This window comes from Danaus plexippus, chromosome Z (assembly GCF_018135715.1).
Source record: "Danaus plexippus chromosome Z, MEX_DaPlex, whole genome shotgun sequence".
NCBI classification, from domain to species: domain Eukaryota; kingdom Metazoa; phylum Arthropoda; class Insecta; order Lepidoptera; family Nymphalidae; genus Danaus; species Danaus plexippus.
The window spans coordinates 471,368-493,770 of record NC_083559.1 but is presented as its reverse complement, the minus strand read 5'-3'; the positions used below and the strand labels follow the sequence as shown (position 1 = coordinate 493,770).

Genomic DNA, 22,403 nt, shown 5'->3' with positions numbered 1-22,403 from the left:
CCATCAGGTTGGAAATATATTTTTACAAGAATATTTTATAAAAATAAACGTTCCGTCAACACTCCAAGCCTCGCATTAATGGCCTTAAGACACTTGGGAGTCACGACTCCCATGATTTCAAATTAAAATAATCACCTATAGATTCACTGCTGATATGGGTTAAGTAATTCTCTAGAAGTATTAAACGGTTCCTGTGGTCTCTGTTTAGACGTCACGCTAAAACAGATTCACAATTTGAAAGAGCAATGTTACTGTGACAAAAACATTTTACATAGCAGTTTTCATATTTTCACGAAGTTCCCCGGAGTATCTTGAAGTTAGATCTAGTAAAAGAATCTGCTAGAAGTTTCCCGGAGTATCTTGAAGTTAGATCTAGTAAAAGAATCTGCTAATCATATTCAGAGGAATCTTGTTCAGCTCTTTATAATCTCGTTGAAATAAGACGAGAGGTGTAGAGTTCCTTATAGTTTATAGCAAGTCGTCTGATATTCGGATTTTCAGTGCCCTTACATACAAAAGAAACAGTAATCTACATAGTTTGTCCGTATTTATACAGTTATTAAATAAAACGATTATAACCAATGATACTTTTTCAAATACTTTACTCATCGATTTTGATGTCCGCAGTAAATAAAGACTGGTATGAATTCAATCGTTGTTTTTTTAAGCGGTTTTGTTGCTTCTTTTACGTAAATATTTACGGAATGAAAATTTCATTCGGACAATGTTGCTCTGGTGTACGTTACGAACGAGCAGCTCTGGAAAAGGTAGTATTTTTCTGTGGAGCTTAACTCGCTGCACGTAGTACGACAATTACAAAATAATTATGGGATTCCAATTACCTTTGCCGCGATCGAAACGATATATTTTGATTATAGTGTAAGCTGATATTTTTCTGGTTAAATATAAATAAAAATATAAGTGTCTACCTAGCCCAAGCAAGCATGATTGCAGTGATAGGGAACATTTGAAGTGTTTCATTCATATATCTTATCCGGGATTTACACTCGCGTACGAGGCGCAAGACGAGGCACGAGCCGAAGCACAAGGCGAGAGTTTATATAGTCGTTTGAGAGTTTATTACCGTTCTTATTACGAGTGTACTGAGACTGGAATCGTTTGTAATAGTTGAAAACTGAACAGGCTCCGTATGTCGTGTAAGCAAACTTGTATTAGGCTGTTGTAGATACGCACTCGTCTGTCTGATATATTCATAAAATTTATGTTACAAAATATTTCTATCTAATTAATAAAAATAGATTTCAATACATTTTGTCTGAATGGATTACTGTAAATATTTTGGCCATTAATGAAGATGGTAATGTTTCGAGCCATTTATAATCAGTGACGTCACTTTACATAATAATCAAAAATATATATAGTCGTATTAATTAAAAAAAAATCCAAGCCGCACTTCGACGGTGAAGAAAAATATATACTTTGTACAATGAAGTCACTAATATCCATTACAAAAAACATTATCAACTTTAATATCTCAGTAATCCGAACGGTTACGGGTTAATAGATTCTTATTTAACCGTGAGATCTGTTCCTTATACAACGGTTAGCCTAACTTTGTGATGCCGGCTTTTAAAGTCCGGTTGCAAAACTACTTATGAACTCAGAAGATCTACAGATCTACATTCATTTCAAAGAACATATTTTCAACCGCACACATTCTCAAGTAAAGACGAAACAACTTTTATTAATTAATGTTTGACATTAATATAACAGGAGCTGTGAGTGTTATGTTCCTGACCATAAAACAGTCGTATGTGGCGCAGTTCTTAAACTCTTATCATATCTAAAAGGAAAATCGCCGTAGAAAAGTTTCAAACGCATTGCGGAAACATTGAGCCAGTGATTTAGAAACTGTGATAACATGATATTTTCATTGTAATATTCTTTTTATATCTCGCGGTGGCTCACGATGTTATAAAACGGTCTATCATATTTAACGTACGTGACGTTGTAATGTTAAACAAATTGATGTATATCATAAAATACGTTTTTTAATTTTTATGCGCCGCCTCAGATGATTGAATTTTATGTCAGATTAATTGATGTTGCCACATAAAAAATTATATGTCAAATATAATTCGGTTAACAGGGTAAATATTAGCATCGAGCTGGTAGTGAATTTCATTAACACCTTTTAGTAACAGGATTTACTTGAACTGTAGGCGAGTATATTTTTCCTCAAAAAAAAAAAACACGAGAAAAAGTATCACACCGAAAATTTAATTTCAGTAAAATCTTTATATCACTATAATATTTTATATCTCAATTATAAATGATATTTAAATTTAAACAATAAAATAAAATATATATATATATGTATTTCATATTTGAATGAATGCTTCTCTCATTGTCGTCTCTTTATTGCCAAGCATATTGGAAGTCACAGAAAAATAATTTAACTCCGTAGCCAGTAAGTTGTGTATTTTTAAACTGTATTAATAAGGGATAACGGTTGTCCGGAACAATATATCTTTTCATAATATTGCATTACACGATAATTAATGAACATGTAATAACATGTACAAAAAAAGTCAGCTAGTGTTCGACTTTAAAATTAAAAAAAAATATAATGGAAGGTCATATATTTCGACATAAGAATATATATACCAAAAACGCCGATAGCTACCTCGTTAAATAATTACCACTCAAAATTCTCATACATTTTGATAAATATAATATAAATCGCTTGTTTTTTGACATAATTAAGTGATACAGTGTGTGTATGTAAAGATAAACTCGCTGATAAAGTAACGATCTGTCCAAATACCTCTCACTGAAGGTCGCGGTAGACACGCCCGCGCCACGCCCGCGCCACGCCGCGCTCTACATTACTAAACTATGAATTATTCCCAACCATATTACTATACTCCGAAATATTAAGATCATCTCAGTGATGTTTGTAATGAAACTTATAATTTATTTAACACAAAAAATCGGGTACTGTTAATATTCATACCTAAGTGCGTTTATTCAACTGCTGATTTGAAATAAGGAAAGTTAAAATTTAATATCTTAATAAAATAGAAGACAGTGATTGGCAAACCTTTTTTATGGGTTGCCAAAAATATAAGAATCTTTGGACGCCGATATAAACTAATGTCAGCAGTTTAAATGAAGGCCCCAATTTTCTCTGTGTAACGCAGAATTTCGTCCTCGCCTCGGTTTAATCTTACATCTTAACCTGCAGCCGGGTTGCAAGGAGAAAATCTTTCAGGAGTAATGCTCTTAACTTAATTTGTTTCAAAATGATTACTTTAAAACCTCTCGCAGTATAAAGTGGACTTTACTGTACGAAATATAGCAACGACTCGGGCAAACCTTTGTCCTATTGAACTTTTAGAACTGAAACCTATTTCTAAACTTTATACAAGCTTTTTGCTTGCCATTGTATCGTCCATTTTCAAAAATAGAGACATTACAACTAGAATTCACCTATCAAAGCTCAGTGCTGAAAAGAAAGCGGTCCATTGTTGAGTGTATAATGTAGAATTGCCTTTTGAGTTTCATGACTATTGTGGAATTGAAATTAAATTTAAACTACTGTTACAAAATAACACAAGATCGAAATCCTCAGAACTAATTATAATCTATTCAAATACTTCATCTTTGTTCCATCTCCTTTACAGCACGTCAAAGTGTCTTGTCTGTAACGTACTTCGGAAAATTACTAGTTAGGTAGCTAGATTATGAAAGTTTTTCTTTCCATGACATAATCATCTACTTTTGACTCACCAAAAGAGCTGTTTAGGATAATATCGGTCAAATACTTCGTTTCACCATCAAAGATTGACAATCTGATGGTTGTAATGAGTTATACTTTTTTATAAATAAATAATATATACACAGAGTATAATTTTATAACAAAAATACATATTAAATTAAATATACTTTCTATCAACGTATGCATCAGTTAGCGCGAGCTTTATAAATGGGAAACCTGAAAAATGTACTCGTTCAGATTTACCGTTATAAATCTTTAAGCCAATTTACACTACACTTCATGAATAAGCAATAGTTTAAAATTACTTTTTATCTTATTGTCACATTGTGTGGTCATCAGAACAGATTTATATTTAGTTGGGAAATGTGCTGCTAAGTATGGTCACAGACAGCTATAACAATGATTTTACATTACATCCGTCTTGTACGAGTATTCGAACATGAACAATGGAATAAATTTAAACATTTTTAAATATAGAATATATTTACTTGTTTTTTTTTTTAACAGAATCCCTCGACAATCTTCAGTATCCGTCATCCAAGAATTACGTTCTTTAACATGTATATTTTAGAGAATGAAATATTTTATTATTGAACTGTCAAAGTGATACGATTGCGTGTCAAGATAGTTATTTTAACTAGATATCCGCTAAAAAAGTTTAATTTAAAGTTTGAATAAAATGCTTTTCAAAACAGCCTGAAGGTAAATCTGAAAGGTGTAGCTTAAGACGTTAAGTCTAGGATTTTTTTATGTCAGGCAATGAATGTGACGCTTAGAAGGAAGCTCATGGAAATCTAGGTCAACAATGAAATAGAGTGGCCTCGACATTTTCAAGGCATTCAAAGTACACTGGAATCTACAGAGTCGTCTATCGTAAAACGAGCAGGAGACAGAAACCAAGTAGCTGGTAGCTATTATAATGGGCACAACCCATCAGCCGGAGGGTATATCTCATAGACCGAGGCACGCAGCCTCAAGTCATTATTCAAATGTTATATTTTAAAACGCGAGCTGTTGTACTCTTGTATCAGACATTTAAAACCTACATAGCAAAAATTGTGCCATGAGGACTTAATGTTCTACAAAATACGTGCGTAATAACTTCCACTTTAATTAATTTCACTGTTATTTATACTGTAATGGAACAAATCTTACATTGCAATTCGTTTTTCGTAATTTATATACATTACGAGTAACAATATGGACGTTCTACGTAGCTTCAACAGCGCTTTTTTCCAAGATGTACTACAATTATATTGACGATACACGAATAAAAAAAAAAAGTGTCAATCAGTTCAAAAGCAACCCAAAAAATTTACGAAAACTAATGATTTTTGAAACGTAGTACACATTCGGCCATGGAGGTTAAGATAAACATAACATATCAATTAAATATCAATCATTATATTATTATCATTAGCTTAGATATTCAGCTGAAATGTGTGATAGTGCGGCTTGACTTCGATCTATAGATTGGTTGGTCTCAGTTGAGCCGACGGTCAATAGTGATAGGCAATTGTCACCTCCGACCAATAACCTACCCGCAATCTACCAGCACTGGACTTAGATAAACGCTATGCGTAGACGGAGCTAGACTTGGTCAGGCTTATTGCCGAACTTAAACTTTAAATCTAATTCAAGCTAATTCACTTTAGTTTATTTTAAGATGTTTTTGTACAAAGATGACTATCATTAAAACTGATGGATGACTTAATATACGATGACGTGAATTTGAATGGAAAGATAAAATATATATCGATGTCTAATACCGTCTTCGCTGGCGAGGTCATATAATGGAACACATATTCTCATTTGACCCAAATATATGCATTGAAAGCAAGTGAACAGTGTACCATCTCATCTACATAATTTCCTCGATACCACGTGAACCTTCGGAAACTTTTGTCGTTGAGCGTTCATCTATCATCTATACCACTTCATACACTTCTAACACTAATTTCCTATTCTGGGCATATTGAGATTTATCCAGATAAAACCGGATATCTGTTTCGGTACCAGCATATAGTTGTGTGTCTGTCCGAATGGTCAAATAAGTCAGAAACTCTAAACAACCATAAGCCATTAACAAGATAAGCGTGTAGTGCGGCGTGAGACCGTTATCTCATTATCACCAGTTACCTAGTTTCTGTATCGCTCTCGGAACGTTTTAATTTGTATGCTCACTGCAATCTATCAGACGCAGAGACGTAACGTCAGATTTTTGATAAGAAATTTTGATAAGATATAGCAACTTAAAGCCGGTGTTTAATATTATTATTTTTTTTATCATCACGCTATAAATTAAACTTCGTAAAATAATATAATATGAAACGGTTTTAATATAACGTTTTATGTATGATAATTAAAGGTGAGAGAGAAAAAATTCTGTGATGTTCATCATTTTTACGTACTATTAATGTAATATTTACGTACAAAAATTGTATAACATGGCCGTGACCTTCAAATTACACGATTCAGTAGCTGTTATTATTTAATAATTACATTTAAAACAGTAATAGCGATGAAAACGCGAATGTCCATACCGTGATTAATACACACAAATTGAATCTGTCCAACACTGTCGGATTATCGAAGCTTTCAAAAGCTTTTCCAGACAGGATTCGAGATATTACCTGGAATAGTGTAGGCGACATATATGTTAACGTTTTCATTCATATCTAGTCCCTTGAAAGCTGAACTTGATACGGATTAATAAACGTTCAAACTCCCATATAACCTCAATTCCAATGGGATTGTTAATCTCCTTGCTTGCAATATCTATACGTTGAGACGGTGAAGAACTAATCCTCTCAATTTTAGTCTTACGTAGACTTAGTATTTGTGTTTCGAATTTAATGTTTACACGTGAAAATTATTATAAATTAAATATCATAGAGTCATTAAAAAGTTTAACTAAATGGAATTTCCATTGAAACTAAATTATATACTGTGATATTATTATTGATACAATAAAATGAATGATATAACAATTAGCGAGTCATCTTTAGATGTTAATAGTGTAAATTTTTCATCTGTATATATTGATTAGTGTCTACAAAATCTAGACAGCTGTGTTGTATCACATCCGCATCCGGTTGGCATTGATTTTGGCGCGTCCCCGACCTTCGCTGGCAGCACCCTCCTCCGACTGAGACCCACCCCACCCTGAAGCGATAGCAATGTGCGACACTCTACAAATATAACTATATTAATACGTAAAATTATTTTTATATATTTTAAAACGTTATTCCTTTAATAACAATAATAAACTGAGCTCCTAACTGAAATAATATAATCAAGTCGGTAAGTGCTGTTTAAATATAAATTACATACATCTGATATATTATAACAAAAAGTTCATAGTGTTATCACAATGTTCAAGTATGCTATTAACACACTGCCTACACCCGTGTTCGTTTGTTTAAAGCCGTTTACTTAGGAGTGTATCTTAACGTATCTCATTTATTTTGCTGTGTGTTTGTCATAAATTTTAATTTTAATTGCTCGCCATCTTTACATTACACTTTGAAATCTCCGGGAGAATTCGTTTCATTCATTTTCTTCATTTAATTAATTTTATATTCAGGTCCCAGCACGGCTTCCTATTCCGGCTCCATTCCACAAAGAACGTTCTAGAAATTAAAGTTTGTCCGCTCTCTATCCCCGCTTAGTTTTAAATGTACCTTTTGTTGAAGTCTAGTTATACATATGAGTTCGTTAGCATATAATACGTATATTTCGTACCTATAAAAATATATTTGCGTCGTGAGAGATTTATGTATTATCCGTTATATGTCGGGAATGTAAACATTATGTACTTCACAGAGTAAACAATGGGAAGTGGAAGTGCAAATTGCAATTCCGTTTCGGCAGATTTCTGTTTACACCGGCGGATGTGCCGTGATACTCGGAGAGTATAATGTGACACACACACACGCACACACACACACACACACACGTGAAGTATTCACGATAATTGAGTCGTATTTTGTTATATTATTGAATGGGTGAGAGGATTGCTCGTTTCTAATAGCTTACCACACCTACGTGGACAATACGCACTACAGTAAAATATGAACTCACATTAGAACTGTCTCTGTTAAAATAATTGATATCAAAGCACTCGATGCTTGAATTTTCCAGGCGTTGTTATTATGTAAGATGAAGCCTATTTGCATATAAAGCATCGTAGGAGAGCCTTCATAAATATTAACCTATAACGGGATAAATTAAGATAAAATTTTAATGATTTCATGCCATAGAAGTCCTAATTTCGGTCAACATGAAATGGTTAAGCCTCAAACAAAGCCGCCCCAATGCGACCCGCGGGCCACGAACGCACTTGACCAATATTTCTGTTGTGATGCTTCTCCACAATCCTTTTAAATTCTCAGCTTGACATATATTCTTCATAACAATATTAACGTTAAGACCTTATGCGTGTAGTCTGCGCATCGGGCACTCGACTCTATGTTCTAGTGCTCATCATATCACCCCTGATAAATACCTCAAACACAATAGAAGCCTATATACAATTTTACATAGTTTATATGTGTGTCATAACTCGTTTTATCTGAAATGTAGGTCACAGTCGCATCCTAATCATTAATTAATCGGTCTGATAAACATCATGCAGCCTTACTCGAATTTCTGACACGAGCCCGGGGGAAATGTAGATTTAAAATGTGGAGCTGGCGAGAAGAATCTGTTTCAGACTATTTGCGTTACTGACTTTAATTTAAACCATTTTTTTAGACGGTATATAATTAAGTTAGAAATTGAGGACCGGTGATTATGATAGTTTTGATAAACTAAATGCGTCTCAGCTGACCGTTTCATTTTTACTCGATTCATACTCCAGACAACCATTAGAGCCAAATGTGCCGAAAATAAAAATACTATATTTTATGACTCCGACGTATTAATATAAACAACATTGAATAATCATAGAAAGGTTATTATTTTTACAGGCTTCGTGTTTGATCGGGTTTTATTTGGCATGAGGTTTTTGAATGTGACGTGTATAAGTTTTTATTCTTTCATTATTATTAATATTGTTAATGAAAGTTTGAATATGTCTATATCTAAAACTCGACTTCACGACGTTTCCTTTGATAAGTGTAATAGTTGTTGTTACTTAACACTTGTTTACTTCAGCGGTGCCATCCTCGGTGAAACGAGTTACACCTAACGTTTATCCCGTCGTAAAATGAGCATTTAATTTCCTTCAATTCTACGAATCTGTATGTTTCAAACATGATTTGCATGTCCACACTTGGTTTCTTTAGAAATACATACTCGTAAATTGTTTACTCTTTTGAAATTCAAATGTAATTAATTATAGTGTACGTTTTATTTTTATGTACCGCGAGAGGTTTTATACGAACATAATTTAATTATTGCGAGTTTGAGTTCACAATAAGAATAAATATTTTATATTCATTTAGGAAGCGGATGTGACAAGTCACATTCGGTTTTTCAAGTGCTATTAAAAAAAAATCATTAATTATACTATAATAATAAAGAAGCTATTATAAAATCTATCAGTCATTGCAGCTGTTTCGGTACTTAACTGAATATGGCAAACATTGTATTATTTTTTTGTCTTATTCGTTATAAATAAACGCAAACATTAGTTTTTACGATAATTTTTTTCTCGGCCTTACAACGTGGTACAATGCTAGATAAAAAATATTAATAGGAACAGCGCCGTAAACAGGAGGGAATGTTCCGTCTTCGCATATTCGTATTTAAAGATAAAAATTCCACATCCACACCAACGGTGACTGATTTTATTAAGCCAACTTTTATGTATGTATTCAAGAAATGAGTCCCGCAAGCCATAAATAAAATTAACACTAGCTTAGAAACAAACTCCTAAACTCACCAGCATGTATGTCACTATTAGATACGGTTTTATTAGTTAAACTTATTCCAAACTATTCCAGTTAAGACATTAAACGGTTGCTTTATTTACTCTATAAAATTATAATTCATGTTTCATCTATTTAATGCCGCGGATTCGACATGTACTTCAATGCTATCATACTTTGGCCAAGGTCGCAACGCGTGTCTAAGCAACTATTGCTGGTACAAGTAAAACGTTTGTCGGAACTCATCCGGGCGCTAACCAGTTACAAAGTTTTTATTATTAACGAACTTAACTCGCCAACTCACGATTATGTGAAATTATGTCACCTCAACAGTCGGCTCTTGAATTGTAAACAAAATGTAACGTAGCGCCATCTATAACGTGTCATGCGAAAGATAAGCGCGGCCTTCTAGTGTGTGTGTCACGTGCGCTGGCGACGACTGTTTTACCGATAATCTTTCGATCCACCTATGAGGTGCAGGCCTGCTTTACCACCGTTTTCGTACACGCCAATCGCCGCTGAGTACATTTTGCCTATTCCGCGCACATGTGACCGGACCGTAGATTTATTAGTCTTCAAAGAAATTTTTTATTTTGATTCTGTCTTTTACTTCAATCCGTTATAATTAGGATTTCATATTAATTGTGGGTCCCATTAAATCCTCGAAGAGGTTGATCGATAATTATGAGTCGAAACGGTGAGTATGTTGTGTTTTCCATTATTTTGGTAGGCACGTGGTTGACAGCGCCACCTGATCATGTGGCTGTCATTGACATTACGTAGTTGGAATGTTAGACTCGTTAGTCGGCCGGCGAGTAGTTTACTTCGCTGATGCAGAGATGGCGCTGTACGAGATTCTCTTCACCTCGCCATCACTAGCTCACATGCTTGTGTAATTTTTATCACGTGCGATATTTTAATTAATGTTTCCATCGGAATCCTAACAGCTGCGTCATTTATTTATGAAATTACTTGTCTTTTTTCATTTTATTTTTTTTTCAACAAACACATCTATATTTTATATTCTATTCATTTCTGTTCTACTTTAAAATTTTCCATAGAGTCAAACATACATTTTATTCATGACCACGCATGTCCATGAATTATTATTTTCGACTTTATCATTAGTTTATGATTTATTTTTCTAAATTCAGCATGTTATTTGCAGATTTCCTGAGTCACGGGGCTGGTTTCAACAAAAAATACGGTTGGTATATCACTATTTTCATTTTATTTCAATCACATATCATGTCATAACATACCTCTATCATATTATGCCATGATAGATATTCTTCACATATCATATATCATATATGTCTACATACATATCTACGTACCTATATCATATTTGTACATGCGCGATGCGAACTACTCAATTAGGTTTCAAACACTCACTTCCTCAATATCAGCGTTTAAATTAGCGTATATATATATACTCTAATTTAAAATCTCATGTGTTCTTACAATTTTATTTAACATAGCGAAATAACTAATTACTGATTTAATAGTACTTAACGTTCATTAGTACTTTAACCCCACCGCGTCTTAGTCTAAAAATATTAAACTCGTCTACAAAGCAACCAAGGAGTTTGGGATTGTTAAGTAACTTGCTTAGCGTATCAAATCAGTTGCGTTTAAAGGGAAAAGGAAATGAGAGCACATTTAAATTTTCTTATATAAAAAATAATTTCACCTCTTCTGGGTGACGAAAAAATTCTTGTTATGAGAGAATAGGCACAGACGAAATCTCCATATAGTAATTAAAACCGGCTACGAATCTGGACTCGCTACGATTTTTGCTACGACCTACGGACCGCTACGTAATGTAGACAGTTTTCTGTTTAGGAAATTTAAATAATTACTAGCCATTTAACACATAATTTGTTATAAGTACATATGTTTTTATATAAAAAAATATTTTTTAAGTGTTTTATGTAACTGGCTACATAATAAAGATGACGTAGAAATATATTTCAAAGGAGATTACAAAAAAAGACAATAACAACAATTTAAGGTATACCTAAATTAAAATAAATCTAATAGGAGAATCCTGTATTGCTACAGCCGTGTGGCTAACAGACGAGCTGAATGATTTTCTTGAGATTCCTCTCACGACACGTGAATGCATCTGGAATATCACAGCAAATTTCACGTGGTGCCGATATCGACGCTCACCGGGCTCAGGCGTGTGCTCGTCCAGACTACGAAGATTGCATCACATAACATAAAAATAGATAAACCCACGACTGTTTACGTAAAGAAAATAACAATACAAGTATCGTGAAATTTCTTGAAAGGAAAATAAAAACCTATACAAAACTCGGAACCCCTGCAAGGACACGAGTGACTGCGAGCCAAGGTCGGGGTGTGTGGGGCGGCGAGGAGTTGAGGGGGGCCGTCACGTGTCCGCCGGCGTGCACGTTGACGACGGCCGTGCGTCGTGAACACGTGCAGCGAGCAGCCAGGCTCAAACCCGCTTCGATCTTCACGGGAGCGGTCGTATACGCCACCACGATTGATCGTTTATCCGTCGGGTTCGGCGATCGTGCGGTATGGCCGCGGCTCGATCGCCATGGTTACATCGACATGGGGATAGACTCTGCCACCGCCCAGCCTGACTGCTGCTTCTTACAGCCCGCTCCAGTAGCCCAGCGCCGCCTCTTCCCCTGTCATTCAGGTACTGAAGCTATCTATCCGGCTTCGCACTCCGGCCAGGCTATGTGTTTACAGTCGTGTTGTGTCCGACAGTTATTCTGTATATGATGTATATGACCCGTGTATTTAAGTGTGTGGTGAGTAAGAATTGCAATTGTTTAATGCAAGCTACAGAAGTTCATGTACAGGATCCGGTCCATAATAACGCGGTAGTGTTGACTGACCGACCGACGAGACATTGAAGTCCTTCATATGAATCAAGACACTTACAAGTGTTCATGATCCAGATATACTCGAAATGTTTGAAGCAGTGATAGCATATATTTTATATAGCATGTAAATATTGACATTTTTTATGTCTTCGTATTAAAATCATATAAATTAATTTATTTAATACGTTATGATACATCACAAGACGTGATGAATTTGGTTGTTACGAGGTAGATTTTAAAAAGTTTCAACAAATAAATACCTTTATGTAAAGTTAGAGAGATGGATATTTCTCACGTAATATATAAAGCTGAGTGAACCCAGCCGTTAGATAGAGATGAGTCCAGAAACGGCCCAGGCCAAGCAGGGCGAATTTTTTTGTGTGGGTTTGATTAAGCGAACGATATAATATTATCACTTGAAAAACTAAGATAATCATGCAAATACTAAGCAGGAATTAATAATAAAAAAAAATTCAAATTTTTCATATCATTTACACACATTTATGTAACTCCCGTGACGGAGTCTGTGACATATTTTCACTGCACAACGTACAGATATTAAAATTCGGTTGCAAACAAATCGCGGATGGTGTAGCAGATTGATTGTTGAGATCGCTCGCGCTGAACACGTATCAAATATCACTTAATATAGAACAAATAATTACAATGAGCTGAGAACAGTTCTATCATCAACAGCGGGCATGTTCTATTTATGATTATAATCATATTTTTTTTATATAAAACTATTAAAAAACACGCATATATATACAATATTATCCTTAATATACAAGTAAATATCAGCGTAATATCTTTGAGACAATAAAACTATTATTAATATTTATCTCATACTTTTTATTAAATTCGTATATATATATATATAAATTTTATATTATTTCACAATATTATGTAATTTATTATTTGATGAATACATACACACATGCAGAACAAACAAGTTGTCACTAACGCAAATTGTTATAAAAGCGATGTTTAAAGTCAAATGCAGATAAATGAGGTGGAATAGCATTAACGCGATCAGAGGAACATTAAATAATCTAGATTTACGAACATATAAATTCCATTCAGATAAATGGACGGCCACATTTATATATATGTAAGTCTTTGTAGATTGTCCGTCAGTACGACGTAGGGGGACACGTGAACCGCGGACATTATAATCGCCTTATTGATATAGCCTAATCTTATTTGTAAAAATAAATCATTATAAATGAACGATATGATTTAGAGGAGACAGCTGAATAATTTCATTGTATATATATATAAATTTTAATGATATCTAAGATCTTCGCGTGTACTCGTTCAAATAAAGCTAATATTTTCGGATAAGCTGCGCGTATTTTTTATTATTTTAGGCTTGACACTCCCGACGTTTCGTTTCCTTTGCGGCAACCGTGATCACGGGTAGATAAGTTGAACATGTCATGAAACGGGAAATTACGTTTTGGGACGTAGAAGGTGCAGTCGATAATCTTAGTTTTGTATATTAGAGATCAATTAATTTTCCTTCAATCAAATAACATATATTAAATAAAGCTAACCATCCGTTTTTATTTTACATCTTTATTTATATTTAATTTCACTTATCAAACAAAGTTATAATTAAATTTAAACAACAAGTTATTTTATTTTAAAGCCATGATACAGGTCAATGGTATATATCCATCAGAGGGATTAATGCTCACAGTCACAGAGGCTTTTAATCTATACTCTGTGCTCAAATTTATTCTGGACTCGGACCACATATACGCTGAAAAATTTAACCTGTATCTCGTTGGATATAAAGATGTAGGACGTCTTATTTCAATAAGGTTGTGAATGAAACAAAGTAATATATTTACTTATATATATGGAAAAACTAAACAAAGCTTTTGTTTCAAATAACAAAATTATAAAAGTACTATTTAAATCTCTTCACCACTGTGTTGTATTTCACTTTTTCACCATATGTAGAATTGAATTTTAAAAGAGCATTTCATATTTTTTTCTAATTAGAACAACGGGTTTTATAAAATAAAATAACGTATTAAAATACATAAGGCATAAGTGCGATTAAGACATATCAACAGTCCCAAACTCTATATATGTACAAATCGTTATAGAGCTGTTAAAACTAACCATCATATCATAGTAGCATGCTCTAAATTAAATAACATACAAAGATATCATAACAGAATTTCAAAACATTATAATATCCAGTGTCTAAACGACTTTCCGTTCAGGAACAGTGCTGTATATAGCCTCCCACTTTCACCGCCCCACTTGCTTTAAATCGAGATTTAAATTTTTTTTTTAAACCGTCTCGTCTCGTTTTGCAACGCATTCCATATCAGACAATACCATAAAATTTTATTCCGTACATGTTGAACGTCAAAATCGATCGATTATTGTTAAAAAATTTATACAAATTTTGTATAATGTGTACTTATAAATATTTCATACAACTGTTTTCATTTCGATTCACGTTTTCGATCCAAACAATATGAATCCATTACTAAAATATATACGTTCGGCGCTAAATCAAAAATAACATTAATGTACCACATATAATCTTTGAACGTGGAATGAAATTAAATTGATATAAATAGTATCTATACAAAATGTATGCTCTTTAATATAAGTTTATTTGATATACGTAAAAATCTCGGTTATGCAATATTATTGAGTTGATATGAGATTAAAGATGCTGGAAATATCCCAGCCATGTGACATCGGACAAGGTATATTTAGAAAGCTGCGGAAGAAACTTTCAAAAATTTTACGAATCCTTATGAAGGATTTGTTTTGCTTTTTAACCAAACAATCGTCGGTGATCGGAATGTGACTAAGGTCAATTAATAACAGCTTTCATATTACTTTGATACTAACGTAACAGAAAATCTTACAAGAATCTAATAACGTCATATATTTGTATAAAACAAGTTAATTCGAGCGTTAAAATCATTATCAATATATATGTATGAATAGTCAAAAAAAAGTTTTAAAACCAGCGTCGGTCACTATTACAAAGTGCACGAACACCGTTCGATTTCGGTTAGTGAAAGTTAACATTTTTGAGAAAGGAAAGGTGGTTATATTTTTTGTGCTAAGAAGCAAAACGTGTGCTCGGACCCCGCCGCCCCCCTCCCCTGACCCCGCTCTCCTCCGCCCTCCCCCCATGAAAGTGAAAACCGCCGAACTTTCGGCAAGGGATCCTAAGACAATTGTTTCGGTAGATCGCGATAATATACCGTTGTAAGAGTTCGAACCAATTGTTTGAAAGGCTGTACTCTCAACGTTGATGGATACTGCTCGCGTATCGCCGGCTTGTTATAATTCAGCCTAATTTCACTAGAATATTACTATATAGAACCATATTAACATTAACGTTACTGCAACGGTATTGTTTTTATACAACTTCATATACAAAAAAAAACTATGAAGAAACGACACATAACAAGTAGCATAATAGTCTAAAAGTAAGTATAATAAAAACGAATAGCGAGCGTTAACTCTAAACAGCATTGAATGGGGAGCTACCAGGTGGCTGTGACGGCTGTGTTTTATAAACAATGTTGCGCAACTCATGCGCATGCTACTACACCTGTGCGCTTAGGATTATGCATCACAATTTTTACAGATGCCTAACCGTGTCCTAATATAATGCGCCCACTGTAAGTTCGGATTAAATCTCGAAGCTCCAGCCATGATATTTCCTATACAGAGAAATCTGTATGGCAATACAAGTTGAGTCACGTTGGTGGGTTTAATATCCCGACCGGGATTTCTTATCCATCAGAAACGACTACCATTTCATCAAATTTCAGACTTATTACATTAAAATGTGACCTTAATATCATCGATTTTCTCTCCACAACCATGGACTACGATAATCGTCGCCTTAAAATGTCCTAATTTGTATATTGAACTTTTATTTGGATATCATTTTAATACGGACTGAGCCGTGAATCCGCGGCAAACTATTTCCTTGTAACAACATCACATCTAGCCATTACAGAGGAGTAAAACAAAGTTTTCAACAGCGAGACAATAGCATGGCTATCACATACATATATTCGACAAGCGAGATCAAGGTCAAATAATACCCATAACCTTATTGAAGTGATGCTTGTAATTTTCTAGTAACTTCCTACAATGAAGTAACTTGTTTAGAAACTACATTCATTGTAGTTTTCTAAGCAAAAAAAAACACGAAAAGTTAAATCTCTAATCTGGACATCTGGTGTGCAGGAGCCCATTGTTCGAGGTATTGTGGAAAAATATTAGTTCCAATGTAACATGTTTTGATTGTCGCTTCTATGTATTCCACTAACATCGTCTTAGAGCTACTGAGATAATATACTATTTTTCCTCATTCATAAATACGTTCTTGGTGTGGTTTAAAAAAATTTGGTCAAAGAAAGTTCTACCGTACCGAAGAATTCAACGCGTAATAAATACTGTTTAGGACACCGGAGAATCTTTTCAAACACATCATCAGTAATATCTGATTTGTAGTAACAGGGTACTGGCAGGCGACTTCTCTTGGTGTTAGATGACCTGGATGCTAGGGCACGTTGCTTGTTTACAAGAATGTATACATACTCGTGCGCGTTATGTGTGTCGGTAATCGGTTATCATCGGCGAGATCGTGAATCAATATTATGTCATTAGCAAGGGGTCCGAGGCTCGAAGGCCTCTGTGGGGGGGCGGCGGTGGGGCGGCGGGCTTAGGGGGGCGCAGGCGCCGTCAGGCTGGTCGCTGACGACTCGCGCGCCGCTCGCCGCCGCGCACGCACGCCCGCGCACAGCGCCAGCGCCGACCGCGCCTCTCGCGATGTGTTATCAGTGATAGAGCGCCTTGCGCTTGGAATACACCTGCCCCATGGAGTACCAACACCCGCAGCCCGTCCAGCCCCTCGGCCCGCCGGCGCCGCCCCCGCAGCTGCTGCCGCCGGCGCCGCCGCCGCCGCTGCCCTCGCTGCCGCAACTGCAGCACGGCCACGTCCAGGACGATGATAGGTGGAGTCAGTACCACATTTGGAGGCAGCACGTTTTTGTCAATGGTCAGTTTCGGGATTAAACGTTCCTCGTTTAACCGTTCTTTCTTTTTTTGCGCGCCTTCAATTCGTCTCCGACCTGGGCTCAGCTCGAGCTCGCCACCTGAAAAGAGAAAGTATCCGATCGTACCACACCATCGGACGGAACTTTTTGCTTTGTCGACATTTCTTTGTGCCACTGCTGAATCTGACTAGTTTTTGTGTCTCTTCAGCTGTTTCTTTAATTAATTATTTTTACTTTCTTGTATTCCACGAAACGGGAAAGTACAAATTGTTGTGAAATTTCACTTAAAAATTTTTGGACAATTTTCAAGTGTTTCTTATTCCCTAATTGTATAAAAGGAAAACCACTAAAAAGAAGCTGAGAACGGGTAGGTAAACGTGTCTATTAGCGAGGGAAACCGTACCTAGATTACCGGTGACAGTCGCATCAATCTGTAAATCGCGTCTGTTAGATCAGTAGGTCAAATAGTGTAGATTATTATACTCCCCTTATCACAGGGACCTATGTATTCATTACACTGCAGTCAATTTCAATGCAGTCGACGCGTTTACATATAGTAAACCGTATACATTATTAGCTATTCACGTTGTCTGAAACCCACAAGTTACGTTCGGTCCGCTGTCTTCCTCCGTTAACGCAGTTAGTAAACAAAATTTAAAAACTGAAAGACACAAATTATAATTGTAAATAATATAATCATGAATTATTCGCTCAGTTGTTCAAAGTGGATCAGATATTCCAGCGTACCAAACTGAATATGTTGCTAAGCATCACTACATCACTACTTCGATTTCTGAAACCATATCAATAACGTACACATGCGTGTGAAATGTAAACTACCCTCGATGCAAGGTTAAGTAATTTAAATCACTGTGGCACGTTCTTTGATCTAATATATATATTTTCTTGGAATTTATACAACTGTATTCTCTTTTATAATATATATTTATTATTCTCAGTTCGATTGGAACGTTATTAATTTATTTTTTATTTCCTAAGACATCTATAAAGTTTGAAATTAATTAAAATTATATACAAATGTATTCTTGAACAGATACGTATTCTGTTATCATAAGAAGGTCGATTGTTGAATTCATTTTATTCATTCAGTTCCTTAAACTAATAGCTAACAGATCAAATCTTACACGTGCTGTTTGTGATCTTTGTTCGTTGTCGTTCGTCTCCCTATTTCTCCGCGTTTCCATTGACCGCAACTCTGTCAAAATCAATTTAAATACGTCACTCGCTTTCGTATGACAAAAAAGTTGTATGACAAAAAAGTCTGTTCTTAAGGGCTACATTAAAGTGTACATTTGACACGATTCAATCTCAAAAATTAAAAAGATGTGTCAAATTGTGATGTCGCAAACATTTCCGGTATATTTCTGGTATATTTCGATTGCTCTTTAGTCATGATCGCCATTTTTTTTGTTTGTTAACTTTCTACATCGCCAACCGGTTATATTCAACGAGAACACAAAAATAATAATAGGTTATTCAATCTAATACAAAATCGAACCGACTCTTGTATGAGACAGATGTGAGTGATAATTGTATTTAAAGTTCCGACTCGAATTCTCTTACTTATTTTGATCAATTCGACCGTGGCTGTGCACTTTCACTTCGAATATTTGGGAAATAGTAGCGACCTTTTCGCGACTTTCTCCTTTGCGCCCGCGCACCGCGCACCCCGTACCCCTCAACCCGCCTCTCTCCGCGCCACGTGTTTTCTTCCGCGATCGTCTCGAGGCACTTTTACTTTTAAACTTGACAATGCTCTCGGCAGATTAGTGACGTCATCGGAACCCGAATATTAGTTGACAGCACGATATGATATTTACGTTTTCTATACTAAATGAGATAAATCAGCAATGCCATTGTTATCAAGAGGTCAGGCCACCGCGGAAATTTTGATTATTGTAAACATTGAGCGTTAATAAAAGGTATTGGTATGCTTCCGTGACACTTTATGTGTGATTTTGATATCTGGAAGGCTGGACTGCTGTCACCTTGTAGAAATGGTTTATATTACATTGAAAATTAAATTGTTTTACGTAACATTCCAATCTAACGACGACATTTTTTAAGTTTGAAATACCTCGTTGACATTCAACAGCACATGACCAGTTCTCATAGTAGAATAATGATATAGTTTATACTTATGTTTGTTCATGACCTGTCCCCTTATTCTACGGTTGACATCGTTTTTCAATCTAATCATCTTTCACTGCTCAAATTGTTGCATATCCGACGTAAAAAATAGCTATGACCGCGCAATACAAATGTAGATATGATAGGATAGGTCAGAGATTAAATGAATGTTACTCGTATAGGAGTTGTAGCTCAATTTTAATACGAGTTAATTATGTGCGTGATTAGCATAGAAGGGCTTCTGATATAAGGTCGTGGGTCGACCTTTACGATTCCGTCAGACGAAACCACATCCGGTATCATAGGAAAATTTTGTTAGTTTTGAAAGCGTTCGTATCGTGGGTGGCTAAGGCTTTGCTGGTGAGAGTAAAAGTAATCTTCCGGTATAGTTTCCGCGTCGCTAGGCGCCTCTCGTCCCCCCGGGCCCCCTCGGTCTTCGCCCTCCTCTGTGTTCAGGCCCCGCACCAACCTTCCGACTTTTACTTTTCTGCTGACGTTGCGCGCGCGCACTCTGCTTGCCGATTTATTCTTTGTCTATCCTTGCCTACTTGCATTTTGAATACGACATCCCTCGTCAATTATATATGTAACGATCAAATTACGTATGTTATCAAACATCACAAACGCTACACTTGAACGTTCAACACAACTTCAACGTAAAATTCATCTAAACAAAATGTTCATATAGATTATTTCCTTCCTAACATTATATTTATTCTATTTTTAAGTATATAATAAATATAAGATGAAACCGAAAATGAAAATATCACATCCGGATAAACCTTATTTATAATAATTGTTTAGATATATGTATATGTATGTAAAAATTAAAAACTTCTCCTTATAACTTTCTAGATTTCGCCAGATTAAATTAAATATTTATAACGTATAAAATTAAATTAATTATATGATTTTTATTCTATGCTTTTCTCCAAATATTCAAATATTCGTGTCATAATTAAAACCGAACGTCCCAAACAGTTTTATTATGCTTTGCGTGCTATAATTAAATTATTTTGTTTGTTAATTCCGAGATCAGGTTGTCCTTGTAATTATTAAAAGAACACACACACACACATATACACATATATATATATATATATATATATATTCAAAATAACAATACATCAAATTCCTATAACATAACACTGGCATGTGTATTTAATGCAGTTGACGTACGCTTCTTTCAACTTGTCATTATGATGCTATTGTCTGTTTTGTCATGTATGTACATATATATATATATAATATATACAAGATACGTCGTATAGATTTCACGTTAATTTCATTGGCCAGCATACAAACTATTGTTTCACTAAATGTCAAATCAATCTGACGTTGATGACGAGAGCGTGTGACATGTGTGTGCATTAGACACGCGGCCGTGTTGACTGTAGTGACACGCACCACTGGCCTCCTCAGGTTGTTTACCAACAATGCGTTAACACCAAAACCGAAGGAGGTTGTTTTTTTGTTGGAAAAACCTACAGCGTTTTAGGTGTCGCTTACGACTTTCTCGATTAACGCAGTTGCGAAAATGACGTCACCGGAAAACATATTAGCTTTCTCCATTGCATAATAGTGACCATTTCCCGATGAGCCAGCATTCGCCCCCTCTCTCACCTCACTCCCTCCCCAGCGGCACTCCTTACCTATATTTTCCAAGTAGGAAGTAAAGTTGCGCAATTATGCTTTCCACCACCCGCCGAGCATTACAATTATCTACCGAACGTCTATAGAATAGAATTATATCGGATTTATTACAGGAACTGATTTTGAACTTCGTTTGGAACATTATCGTGCCGGACTATGGGATTGAGAGGAACTTGATAATGTAATATGTTACAGGGGCTAAAACCGATTCGCCACAACTTTCGCCACTCGGCAAGTGGTCGACAAAAGTGAGAGTACTCTCACGTTTTGACTTACACTTTCTCTCTTATAATCCATTGCCAAATACTAAGCTATGCCGAGTGCGTATGATTTTACACTTTGTATTTTCATATAATGCGGTCGTAATGATTAGAAACTAAGATAGCTGAGTGAGTGAGTGAACATTTAAAATTGAATCGATATTGAATTGAGTGAAACGAATGACTGTCGTTTATCGAGACGATGTTACTCAAGCAAATTACCAAATAAAGAAAATATACTTAAAAATATTATATACATTTTAAATGACCCCAAAAATTCGTTATAAATACATTCAACGATTTAAAATACCTTTAATAACACAGTAAAGACTTTGAGTACGTACGACAACCTCATATCTTTGTTAAGCATAACAAAATTATCCTGTAATGATACTCTCGATAACTATAAATATATTAAGAAATAGCAAATCATAAAATGAGCAAGCATTGCATAGCTATGGCGTCATAACTTTCTCTCGAAAGTGAGAGCTGTTTGTCCGGAAGGTAGCCTAAGTCTCAATACTTCCTTTATAAATCTGTGCGTTTGGCCCGCTTAACGTTATCGAATATAGAAAAAAAAAATTAAAAATATTTTTCACCGTTTATCATTATTATCTCAAAACTCTCAAATCACACAATAATAGCAATAAGGTCTTATGTGTCTTATTTAACTTTCTCAATGTCGAGAGAGATGATAATATTTTTTTTATGATTACTTCACAACAAACATAATTATAAAAATAAAATTGCCTATAAAATTATAATTGGAATTTATTTCCTATGATTCTGTGTGACTTGGA

The 22,403-nt window shown here is 35.1% G+C and overlaps 1 protein-coding gene across 13 annotated transcripts in view; it reads left to right on the top strand.

The window, feature by feature from the left end:
• Positions 1-22,403, top strand: part of LOC116778133 (hepatic leukemia factor) — a 63,749-nt gene that overhangs the window by 34,854 nt on the left and 6,492 nt on the right. For 3 of the 13 annotated variants that reach the window (XM_032672030.2, XM_032672031.2, XM_032672038.2), the window contains exon 2: positions 10,784-10,822. The exons of 2 other annotated variants lie outside the window; for them this stretch is intronic. In XM_032672030.2, coding sequence (XP_032527921.1) covers positions 10,784-10,822 — 39 coding nt within the window. Of the gene's footprint in view, positions 1-10,150; positions 10,313-10,783; positions 10,823-11,858; positions 12,293-17,243; positions 17,542-22,403 lie in introns of those variants that run through there. 8 more of the 13 variants (XM_061526491.1, XM_061526490.1, XM_032672039.2 and 5 more) reach the window with 7 other exon arrangements.